The sequence below is a fragment of the Varroa destructor genome, unplaced genomic scaffold (assembly GCF_002443255.2).
Source record: "Varroa destructor unplaced genomic scaffold, Vdes_3.0 BEIS01000006.1, whole genome shotgun sequence".
NCBI classification, from domain to species: Eukaryota; Metazoa; Arthropoda; class Arachnida; order Mesostigmata; family Varroidae; genus Varroa; species Varroa destructor.
The window spans coordinates 9,633,212-9,646,229 of NW_019211459.1; the positions used below are offsets into that span (position 1 = coordinate 9,633,212).

At 47.9% G+C, this 13,018-nt stretch overlaps 1 protein-coding gene across 12 annotated transcripts in view; it reads left to right on the forward strand.

Annotated features, from left to right (window-relative positions):
• Positions 1–13,018, forward strand: part of ct (homeobox protein, cut) — a 138,546-nt gene that overhangs the window by 95,104 nt on the left and 30,424 nt on the right. For 11 of the 12 annotated variants that reach the window (XM_022810558.2, XM_086973842.1, XM_086973843.1 and 8 more), the window contains one exon: positions 62–128. In XM_022810558.2, coding sequence (XP_022666293.1) covers positions 93–128 — 36 coding nt within the window. In that variant the 5' untranslated portion in view covers positions 62–92. Of the gene's footprint in view, positions 1–61; positions 129–7,707; positions 8,090–13,018 lie in introns of those variants that run through there. The other variant, XM_086973836.1, reaches the window with a different exon arrangement.

Here is a 13,018-nt window from a genome sequence, read left to right on the forward strand (position 1 = left end):
AAAAATATATATATATCCTAACATAATATTCTATTCCATACTTTTGTTTGACTCATTTTAGGGCAATTCAGCGTTCGAGCTATGAAGTTGCGATGCTCATGATTGACCTAGATCATCGTTCCACTCAGGTTAGTATCACACAGTATATATACACATGTGTTTATTATCACGAAAATATACCGTACGCCGTCTTTGAGCATGCTTGTTACACACGTTCACACCAGTACAATTTCCATAGAACACGGTATGTACCTACGGCGGAACAAGTGGGTCCGTTTTGCATAAAATAACAGTATTGCGTGTATTTGCTAGGATTGTCTATCTGTCTGTCTGTCTGTCTGTCTATTCTAACTGTCTGTATGAGTGACAGCAGATCGCCATCACTGAAGCAGCAGCAGGAGCCAAAAGCATTGAAAGCTGTCAGAGAGGGAAAGCCCTGACAAGCTTCAGCTAGCGTACTAATCGTAGTGATACCAGCCACTGATGCCGGCTTGCTTACTCGCCCACCTCAACTCTCTGAAGGCTAAAAATTCTCTTCCCACACTAACAAGCGACCAGGGGGACCAATCGGGAGCTGTGTGGAGTTCTTCAGGGTCTTAGTTTGGGCGAAGGGGCGAGTCCAACCTAGCAGCTTGCCATCCGCTTCGGGAGAATCTTGGGGGACGCAACCCTTTCGTATTGGTTATCGCCTATGACTCACGCGTCTGTGCTGACTGCCGCTGACCTACGCTGCTGCGGCCGCCGTTACCGCTAAACTCGACGCTATTGGAGAGCTACAGCGCGAAACTCTATGGACGACGACACCGGCCACGACGCGCTGCCAGTTGCTGTCTAAATGCAGTAGAATAAAGCAGTACCATTCGCAGGGCAGCATACAGCTATGGGGGTGAAAGCAGGCATTAGCTATAGCCTATAGCCTTAACCCTATCCGCCGTTATAGTATTAGTCGAAGCAATTGCAATGGTACTGATGTGGCGTCCCTGTGCTAGTCGCTCAGTCTTAGCTTCTTCTGTCTCGGGAACAAAACTGCATAGAGAAATAGAGAGAGGGGGAGAAAACGAGGGCGAGAAGGGAGGCCGGTGGGGGCGCGCAAGCCATCGAGACTAGTAGGGTCTAGTGGGGTTTGTGTGTGTTAACGGAGAGGGGACCAGCGGTTCGAATAGTTGAGAACACCCTGGCGCTGTTGGCCGGTAGAGCGGCAAGTCGGCCCTCCAGCCAGGCAGGCGCTTGCTCGTTCACTCGGTCTTGGCTCGTGATCCGCTTCGAGAATGAGTCCGCCGACGAACGAGCCCATAGTCTTCAACAGCAGCACAGCTGATCCATTGAGGAGTAGTCGCGGACTTGGTGGCAGCAGTGGTCGAAGCAGTTTTAGTTCTAGCAAAGCGAGGCAAGGAAGGCAGCCTCACCATTGGTCTCCCTCCCCGATGCAATTCTCGATGTCTTTGGATTTGCCTTCGTTCGCTCGTTGGTTGGTTAGTTCGACCCAGCACTGCATTGGCATCGCATCGCGTCGTCATCGCTTTACCATCGCGTTCTTTCGAATCCTCATCGCCACGACCGCTATCGCTAGTACACATAGTAAAGCGACAAGGAGAATGAAGGAGAATTCGATGCAGCGGCGGCAGCAGCAACTCGTTGGGAACCAGAGAACAGGAGGAGCTGGCCTATGCCAGGGTCCGTTTCCCCATACCTTCATCCCCTGTCCTTGCCGCTAGTTCGAATGTTCGGAGAGACAGCCTAACCCAGTGGACTGGGGAAGAGGGGATATACGCCGAAGGGGCCTGAGTCGACCAAGCAACGGCTCCTGCTACAACTGGACCATCGTATTAGTCGGCCATCGCTGGACTAGCGGGTGACGCCTCGATGGTGCAAGGACAGTCGTCTTCATTGAGCAGGACGCGTTACATCCTCTCACACAGAGCAGCACCCTTTTTCGTTTTTGGGGGCGCCTTATGGTGCTGGTGAACGCTGGCGCAAGGGGAGCCATCGGACCACTATTACTATATAGGGCTTATAACTAGTTTAGTTCTCTTAGTGTAGAAATCGGCGTTGTGCCAATTAGGCTACGAGAGTGCCTAAAGCTAAAACTGCCGCTTCTTTTGAATTTATAAAGGTATGGTTATATGGTTTAGGTCAAATGATCAATTAGGATCAGTAGTAATGAGATCATCTAACAGTTACGAATGAATCCTATAAATTGACGTAGGCATTAACAAATTTCTACAGTCATACTCACTAATATACACGCACACCTAAGCGTACTGTTTCGTAGTGTTTACGTGTTATATTCCAATAATGTTATAAATTGGACTTTACCTTTGGCGCTTCGTTAGCAACATTTCGGCAAAGTTGTTGAAGAGGCTATGTTTATAATAAGCACAGAGTAATTGTACTAAGGGACAATTTTGTAGTTGTTTGAAGCGATGTTGCGTGCTCATTTTGGTTCTCGCCACACTTCGCGAAGTTGCCAGGGCCGTATCACTCGTGGTTCGCTTTCGGACATCGAATGGATAGTCAGAAATTACGTTTTGCGATGCATAACTGTATGGCGAAGGTCTTTGAAATACGTACTCATGTTATAGCTGAGATTGCTGCCGTAGCAGCACTCAATTTAGACTGAATACGGTTGCATCAATCCCTAAGCTTTCATTCTTTTATCCTCTTTTTGCTCGCTTGTCCTATTGTGCAATTCATTCACAGTGACCACTTATATGGTGTTGCTCCTCATCGCTTGCCGACGTCGCCGCAGATGATGTTGTTGTGACTACAGGTGTTTCTGATTCTTTTGCGAGGCCTCCACCATTGGAAAAAACTAAAACAAATGGCTGGTTTGTCGGGCTACCGTTAGCTTCATTCGCCGCACTCGGCGTCTTTATCGTAGCGGTTGTTGTTGCCGTTGTCATTTTCTTATCTTCTTGTATGTTTCCTACTAAGGAGTTGTTCTTTGTTAGAAATCCGAAAAACGGAAAGCGAGTGAGGGAGAGGGAATGACAGGGTTTGTGGAACAAAATACAGACAGAAGGGCAAACCGAGGCTACCAAACCCGACAAGGATAAGGGCAGCCTTTAGCGCCGCCGCCTCTACGTTTCGAGGCACGGACCGGTAGCATCGCGCTCTTATGCCAAAGTATTTTTCGTCGGTATTAGTGGTAACACGAAGTGCGTACTTCGACTGTGCAACAGAAGGCAAAGCGAGAACATCGGCGCTCGAAGTCCTGGCAACTAATCGGCGACAAGCAGCACAGACCGCTCAAAGGTGGCATCCTTAGATTTGACGAGCAGTGCAACGGAGGGCTGGGACATGTTAGAAACATCGTGCATCCATGCATCGGCAACATCGGCTGGATGAAGGGCGATGAGGGATCAGCCATGACGGCACTGTACAAAAGCAGAGGGCTCGTAGCAGCATTGAAGCGGTAGGAATCAAAGAAACCTGAGGGGGTTTCTCTTTTGCTTCGTTGAAGGTTGCCTCTTTTTGGCGCTGAATGTGAGTGCGAGCGAATCCGAGGCAAAATTCGGCGACGAGATAGCAAGGGAGCAGCGGAATGTGAGGGTTGAAGGGCAAGGACTTCGGGGGTTAGCGTAGCGAGAAGACAAAGTACAAATCCAAATCCACCATTCGCTGCTCCGCATGCAACTAGGCAAAGCGTCTTGCTACGTTCGAGCCGTCGCCAACGTTTCACTTCTGGCGAGAACGAACTCAAACGAACGCTTCCTAAATGAAAGGAAAACAGGCAAAGGCGCGACCGGCAATAAGGAGCAAGGTCCGAAATATGAGTGAAGAAAAATAACAACAAACAGCATTGTACGTACGATTAGTCCGTTCTCTAATACATACTGGTTAGGTTTGAGTCGAAGGTTAAATATAGCACGATACGCGCAACGATGTAATACGCCTCTTAAAGCTAACTTTGGAAAATGCAGCTTTAATACAGAGGGACTATAAGTATACCATAGTTTTTGATTAGGGAATTATAAAAATACAAAAAAGAAAGACATGTTGTTTTTTTGTTTTTCTTTTTTTTAACGATGTTCGTCAAATACTCGGCTACTGGTGACGCCTGTCATATGTATAATATCTGTGAGAAAAACGCATCAACAGCCTTAATGTGTCACTTTTACCTCATAACAGTATACCGCTAATCCATTGTAGAGCACAGATTTATGGCCGCCTGTGACAAGACGGAACAACGCCCAACATTGACTGGCCGACTCTCGCTGAGGCCATAGCTTTTGGCTGGCCAGCTTTATCATCAACGAAGGCATCGCTAGAAGCAAATATTTTACAATTTTGCATCGTATGAAGTAGTCTCTTTGGTCGTAATGTCACAAAAACATCTGGCGTTTAAGAATAACCGCTTCCCTCACGCCGGAACGAAGCCAATGTAAACATTAGTGTTGTTTCAATTCGACCGGTGTCGGCAGAAGCAAAGACGATGAGGTCGTCGCGCAAGTTCTTCGGCAAAGATTTCGGCTTTTCAGCTCTCGATGCAGATTGCTACCGAAAAGAAGATAATAGTATATGCCATCAGGAAGATCTGAGCTGTACGCCCACTATATATCAGCGTTGAATATGTGAAACTGCGCTCTGAGCTGTGTCAATAGCTGATCGCGGTTAGTCTGATTTCTACAGAAGGAAAGAAATTATCTAGTATCGACGAATAGAGCAAATGGATGAGTAAGCGCGTATATATGCTCTTCTGGTGGTTCAATCGTTGTTTCGTTTTCACGAAACTCGTAAATTTGTGCTACATAGAAGAACGATTCAGGGATCCACTCTTCTCTTTCTGTTTAGTCTATTGTTAGTAGACGTTGTTTTTGACGCGGCCTTCTGGCAGGGGCAAATCGGAAAAAGAAGAAAACATGCTTCAAGCTCAGCCATGGCAAGCCTTAAAATTCAACTAATATTATGAAGTGTACATATGTACACATACTGTATCATCGTAGAATAAGAAAAGTCATAGGGACGCTAAATTCTCTGCATGTATTATATATCAGTCTGAACTGGAAACCTAAACTGTACCAATGAGCATCACCATAGAGTCATCGAAGAACGTCTTCAGTATTCAAAGCGCGCGGCATTCGAAGCCGTTAACTAACTCCACCGAGCAGGCTTCGTCGTCATCCAGTACGAGAATAATATCCATCCGTCCAAATGTCTGGTTACGGAGGTTTTACCGGCTCGCTGTTGGAACCTTGCCGACTGTATCCTGTGTATGATCAAGCGCCACTCTAAGCCCATTACGCACTATGAAAGTGGATGGAGTTGCCTCAAGAGGCTGCTCCAGCTTCGGGTCCAATGAAGAAGATCGTACCAACCCTAAGCGTCGTCGCAGCATCAAACGACAGTCTGTAGCAGCTCTTCTTAGTTGAGGGGTTGCGAAAGGTTGGGTCAAACACGGGTTACAGAAGGGGCTTCAGAATACGTTAGAAACTGAGGTCCTGCCAAGTATTCCCACTGCCCCTGGCATATCCTCCCCCGCCCCCGATATCTACCAGGATTCACACGATGCGCACCGTCTGCCAGCCACGGCTGTAGAAGGAAAGTAGCAGGAAAGAAAGAAGAAAAAGAGTGAGAACGACCAAGAATCAGCGGACTGCCAAAACTGTATGTGTATAGAGCGCGCACTCTGTCTTCTCGTACTTCGGCCGCTACCTCGTTTGCGTCGCCTGCTCCGGCCGTGTGTTCCTCTCTCCTGCTGAGCCCTGAAATCAGACGTAGGGCACGTTGTCCTTAGATTTTATTTTCAATAAGAACAAAGAAAGGAATACGCGTCTTAAATAGTGCTATTACTACTGGTGCTCTGCTGGGGCTGTCGCTCGCTAGGGCCACCAATACTACATTCATTTGCTTACATACTACACAGTAGAGCTACGACCGCGACTACAAGGAGTTCTATTGATAATAAAATGGCAAGAATTCTTCGAGCTTGCCACGGCCGACCGAGCACTTACCCCGAAGATTTGCTGGTATCCTAGGCTTTGGGAACAATTGTAGTGTCGCGCAAGGATGGGAATGGGACGGCTGCGCGGCAGACTGGAGATAGACGACGTTTTTACTAATTTTCTACCAATCTGTAAGGATATATGCTGAGGCGCATACGCCATGCGTCGAGTTAAGCCGTTCGGTGTGGGCTTACTACGGGCGTGAGTCCCGGACCCGTAGAAGGAAGAGCCGCTGGATGAAGATGGGGCACGAGCAAGCCGGGCAGTAAAACAACAAAAATGAAAACCGCAATTTGAGAGGCACTATGACATTTTTAGCCTCACAAGAGTAGCGTAGAGACACAGTTGAATTTATGCGAGTAGCAGCCGGCTACAGAAATAAATGGGACAAGCGTCAGGCTCTTTGATAGATAAAGCGTCAGGGGAAAAGGTCCATCAACAATGGAAACTTTCTCACTGTTTACGATTCGTTTGAAATCAGCAGTCAGGTTATTGCAGGGATACAATAAACCTGATTGAATACACGTGTTTTCACGTAACATTTTTCACAAATCTGCCTTCCTAATTATTTACTCAATTCCGTCACACAAGTCGGGGAAGTAATATTGACAGACAGATTCCGGAAATATCGTAGTACGATTGTACTGTGATATAGCACAACTGTATTTAGACTAATAGTTATTGATTTCCATATACTGTTGGATTTAGCGTTTGGCTTAGAAGTGTCAGCGGTTATACAGCTGCTTTCCGTTTTCATCACTTGCCGGTGGAAGCGAACGAGCAACGGGTAACAGGGTCACTCTGGCAGTATTCACACGCCCCAACAAGCGGATACGCGTTGTGCTTTATGCAGTTGCAGCATTGCACTCGAAAAAAAAAAAGGCGGCGGCGTACGCCAGCCGCTGTTGTTGTTGGAGCAGATGGGCATCAAAGGCGGCGCGGCCTGTGCTCTTCCCCTTGTCCTGCTGTCAATCTTTATAAAGATCTCAGCTACGGGATCCCGCTTTTTGTCTGTCGGTGGTTTGTGCGTGAGAGCGACGTCGACAGTGCAGGTCGACTTTGCTGCAGTGTGATTTTCTAGCCTTCTCCCGATCTTCATAAAGCTTTATTTCAGCAGCGAGCTTCGACTTGTGCCAGTCAACCAAAGCAGCAGCGGCGGTAGTGATGGCGGTTTAACGATAGAATAGAGTCAGCCCGGGCGGGGACCGTCGAGCAGGGGCCAACTAACTGTCTACTCCAGCCGCCACCGCCCAAAGCCGTCAGATCGCTTCGTTTTCGGCATTTTTCTTTCTCGCACTCAGTCAGGTTCGACTGCGTTGGGTCGACTTCTAAATACAAACCTGAATGCCAGCACACTCCTCTCAAATTTTCAAAAACCCAAACAACAGTAGCCTACTCCTGGCGCTGACAGCCTATAGATACACCCACACATATGTACGACACCTTTCGAAATAGTACAAAACGGATGGTATAATTTCAGTGTTTTTTTTCTCTAGACTCTATGCTATATGCATAGTACATTCAGCCTCTTATATGTCGTTCCAGACGTTGATATTACGTTCTCCCCTTCGGAAATGGTCATTTTTATTCGGTACATCATGACACGGTTTTGCTCATTCCGTTCAAACAACAGGTTGCTAAAGGACATCTCTGGTGCACCTTCGCTACGCACGAGGCTCCATACGAAATTTGCGCATCCAAACCAACCAGCTAGCATATGACCATATGTGAAACGACAATATACACTTCGTTTTGCGAGAGAGAGAGAGAGAGAGAGAGAGAGAGGGGGGAGAGGAAGGGAGAAGGAGAGCGTTTGACACGGCGACTGCGACGAGCCGGGTGTGGAAGTGATGCTATCTGAAAACAACGGCTCTCAACGACGAGCGATCAGGCCTGCCAGTGAAAATGTGTAATGATGATCGATACGTTGGGTTTCTATTATCACTACTATTGGAAAGTCGCACCGTATTGGATAATGTTGCCACGCGACGTCCCTACATCCCATCTACCACGCTCTTGTCTGCTACCGTTCCATTCGCCTTCGAAGTGCAGCCTATTGCCGAATAGATGCATTCTATATGTTCACGACTCTGCGAGCTGCCACGTCGATCCTGATACTGCCACCGATAAGTCAGCCGAAAGCGGTTAGTTGCCTATCAAGAACACCAGCCTGTTGGTATCGAGAACAGGGTAGTTTCGTTAGAACAGTACAATTTTAACTGGCTATGCATGTACATACGGCTATCTGGCGCTGTTAATACCGCGTCACTGCTCCCTGCTCAAGAGCAGTAGGTACTACCTTCATACATCTGTATAAAGTGCCTAGGTGTATGTAGGCGATATGATGGAACACGGCCGATCCAGGCCGGGGCTCTATGTTCCAGTACGCCTACATCGACTTCTACTTCTCTACGGCTTCGAATACAACTGGTACAACAAGTACTATCCAATGCACGGCCGCGTGTTTGGTGTAACTACGAACGCTCTGATGTCGATGAATGTAGGGTTAGCGACAGCTAGTGCCTCTGCTTCACTGCCGTTGAGGAAGTAATCGAAAGAATCATCGGGCACAGACAAAGAAGGGGAGAGCAAAAGATATACGAAGATAGCGCCGCTAGGGGACAGATACAGTATAACTCATAGTTTGGATGAGTAGTCGAGCTTGGAAGAAGTAAATTTGACGAGCTCCAGCTCACCAACGCTTTTCCCTCTTCGTTTAGCTTTTTCTCTAAGGCACAACAACAACAACAAACCGACGCACTGTGTTCTCGTTTGGGCATCACGTTGGCATCAGCAACATCGGCGGAAGGAGCGGCAATTGAGGCAGTTACTACCTGAATGTAATGCCATTGTACCCATCGTCTCGGCGCGCATCGCTTCATATCCATTGGATTTAAATTCAAAAAACTGGTCGAACGTTTGCTTGACGCTGAGTTGCAGCCCCTACCCTCCATTTGGTCTCGCTCACTCGCTGGCTCTCTGTCTGTTTGCCTGCTTGCGAGTGTAACAATCCAACTTCGCTGATGGAGGGATATCGAGGGTGAACTGGATGAATGCAACGCTATGAACAAGCAAGCATGTACATCTATTTCTAACTGGGTGTAACTGGCAGAGGACACTCCCGGTGGCAGAGTCAGCTCGGCCAGCGTGATGGCGTCGTTTCGCAGCACAGGAGAAGCGGGGGCGCTGGCATGGCTTCGTCCGCCCCCCCGCCCGAGCCCATTCAATATCGTTACGTTCCCGCTGCTGCTCGTAGTCGTTGTTCCTTCAAGGGGTGAACTATAGTTGCGTTTTGCGCAATAAGACAATGGTACTACCAATATAGTGTTGACCGGATTGGCCCATATCATGATGCTATTACAACGATTTCATTAGGCTTTGGCAGTCACTAGCATAGTGGATACTGGAAAGCCAGCAGTGGGTGTCCGTTGTCGAATGTCTGGCGAGCTGTTTCTTAATAGCACGCTATTGCTACCGCTATTGCATACGGCCCATCGAAGCAGTATCTACAACCATTTTTATTCCACCATTTGCTAGTTAGGTCACGCTGACCCCCGGTAAACTTACAGTGACTCATTAGATTGTTTAGGTTCGCTGAAGAGGTGTGCAGTAATCTCTAGCAACGATAAGGCTAGAAGAACGTAAAATTGTGATGAACGCACTGTTTTGACCATGGCGAGACTGCCTCGAACACACGAAATATGGCAGCTATTGATAGTGGAAGTAAACTTAGCCTCTTCTAATATTCATTAACCAGATTTAATAATTAACTAGATAGCATTATAGTTTAATGTAGACACGAGAAACGAATTAGACCACGAGTGAGTGAGTGAACATCGAAATTGTCCATTATTCTTTAGAGTGACCTATATGTGTATATATGCAACTTACCTTTTAACTGGTTGCTTTGTTGGGTCTATGGCGTTGGCGATACCGCTCAAGTTCCTGCTGACTGATTTACTAATATTGCTGGTTTAACGGAACTGTCTTAAGCTACGTCCGTCTTCATCGACGGAGTTCTGTGGCGATCACCGCGCCGCACGCCTGCCGCTCAGCGTAAGCGGTCCCTTGCGGCCGCCATGGATCTGCTGCGAAAACTGCGATTGCTAAAGACTCCACTTCAATCGCTTGGCAGCCATGCCCCTTCGCCTATAAGCTCCATAGGCTTTTGCAGCGGGAGCGTATTGTGCGACTATTGGACGGTGGATCGGACGCAAATGCAGCAGCGGCACCGATGGCGCATTGATGAGCTGGGCGTCGCGCGTCAACGCATCTGCCGCCTATGGCTGTGTTTCGTTGAGGGCGTCGGCTAGCAAAATGACCCTTCAACTAAGAAACGGGACCGCCGTCGCTATCGATACTAATCGGCGAGTACCGCTCATAGTAGTACTGATAATAATAGTGAAATAACGGTAGCCCTGTTGCAATCACTGGCACCAGTGCTGCGCAAGGCTCAGATTGTGGTTCCGCGATACAGAAATCGGTCCATCTCCTTTTTGCAAAATCCGGTTAAGTTTCTGCAGCAGAAATAGTAGGCAACACCGCTGGTCGTCAACATGGTGCAGCACTAACATCGATGCGAAGAACACACAGCTACAGAAGAGTAGGCTAATGGCGGAGTGCAGCCCATCTTCACTCCTATTCTTTGTGACGGTTTATTGGATATCCTTAGAGCTGCGTGAATGCTGGGTGGCGACGCTGATCAAAGCTAGACATGAAACAGGAAGCCGAGCAATGCAGACGGGCATCTGTCTCTAAAAAGAAAACATTTCGTTTAATGCGGAACATAGAATACTGACCGTAGTGTCTCGTGAGCGGCCCCGCAGCAGCGAGAGCACTAGTGGCATAACTCCACCTTTGCTTCTGTTTGAGAGAAGCGAATCAACAGGCGTACACCGGTGCTCAATGGCGCTCGCTCACGATCGTACAAAACGGAACGTTTTTGCCGCACGTGCTGTGACCAGCTAAGAGATGGATTGTGGATATTTATACAGAAAGGTATAGACACAACATGCTACCGCCCTCTCTCAGCATCCAGCCTCAACAGATAAAAACTTTTTGCTACTGATCTTCGTTGGATGCGTGGAAAGAGCTTATTGTCATTGGTAATGCATGGCCATTGGCGTGGTCCGGCGCCTGCTGAATGAGGAGGCCGCGTTTTTTTTTTTTATTTTTCTTTGAGCCATCCTAGTTGTTGAGCTTCTTTTTTACGCTGTCTCATTACAATATTACATTACGCACTTTTTTTTTTCGTTAACATCAAACCACTCAAGTCAACACGATGCGCCCTAAGATCGGCCGAACCACAAACATGTAAATAAATATCTGCTTATACCAAGCTTAGCATTATTAGAACCGATGCAATCGATATTATATTAATGACTACAGACTGTGTAACAAAATCGTGGCACGAAGCTAGAGAGTGTTGTTGTGCACGTCTACGTACAGCGTACGTTGGTCAGAAATGTCATATTCACCCGTTCTGCTAAATGGTACCAAGCTAAATTACTGAAACCGGTAAGAGCTATCACTGCGAGCAGGCCATAAGCCGAAACAAGCACACCGGAAGCATCGCTCAACGCACAATACAGCAAGCAGTAAATAGGCAAAAAGTAAGTCGATTGCCGATTACGTTCGGCCGATCCCCCCTCAACAACAGCTCGTTCTGCTTTACCGCCATCTTTCGCCTTTCTTGCCGCATATTTTTGGGGGCTTATGGGGTACCACGCAAGGGACCGAAGGGGATGCCCTAGTATCGTACCCATGGGCTTGCCTATCTTGAACGTGCCACGCGTCTCGTCAACATACAATTGAATACCGCAGACATGGAATCCAGAAGTATGCCTACAACTGGCTATTGTTGAGACCGAACCGGCTGAGTCTAGCCGCTAAAGCAAAACAGCCATTCGGATTGCCAATCTCCAGTAACGGCTGATTGGCAATTTCATCTTCTATGGTCGCTCGCCCAGCTTTGCTCAATTCGTCTCTTCTTCCCTTTCGTGCTTTCCTTCCTTTTTTCTCTCTGTCTCTTCGTTAAGAAAGCGGATAGGGACGAGAGTCTTAAAGAGCAGAAAGGAGTGCGCGCGCGTGGGAGAAACAGGGAGAGCCAAAGCATGGCCGCCGATGGAGCAAGATGACTTGCTGCCGCTTACATTGCCCTCGACGTTGTTGTGCATTGCGAGGGGACTATGTTTGGCTTGTGGCAGTCGTTTCGTTCATCTGGTAAGTAGCTGCCTACCAGGCATTAGGTTGTACGATGAAAATCATACTGTATGTTCGCTGCTGTTGGCTTTGTGTTGTATCGAAGAAATAAATTAAATATCGGATCCTATTGAGTCGCTGTTTGGCCGTGCATATTGGCAACGTCAGCAGGAGGGCATGCGGCGGTGCGGGGCACAAGGGGATAGGGTTGAGACAGCGATAACAGTCGTTCTTGCAGTAGTAGCAGCAGCAGCAGCTGCTTTGATAGAGCGAATGCCGGTGTACGAGTAACCCAACAAGAGCCTTTCTTTCCTTAACTGCGCGGAAGACAGGAAAGCAGACGGACGCTCTACCTCGTGGCGCGAGCCCCTATTTCTTACATTGTCTGCCTAGTGTATTGTTATTGTGCCAATTGTGTAGCGGTGGGCGCTTGCGAAGATACCCCGTATGCTGCGAATTACCTTCGTTTCACCCTCTCGAAGTTCGATGGAGGTCGAAGATGTTGTTGAGGAGCAGCACGAGGCGGTGTTTGCGAAGGAAGGTATTGTGCGCGGCCGTGTAATGCGTGTATGTGTACGAATCAGTCGGCTTTGGTTTGGCTGTATTGTATATAGGTGAGATTGTTCCATCGCTTTCAGTTTCTATTGTCCCCTTCAGACCGCGCGCATTTTCGATGTGTCTGGAAACTGGATTCTGTAAGCACGGTTGTGTCAGCAGGTGTTGGCTTGGATATGTAGCGGGTGGCGATGTCGTCTATGGCTATGTTCTATTGGAGGTGGATCTATCCCGACAGGACAGAGTAGCCTTGCTGAATGGTATTCCTTTACCGGTCGATATCGAGCCAATGAAATGGCAATACGTGTCCTGGCGCC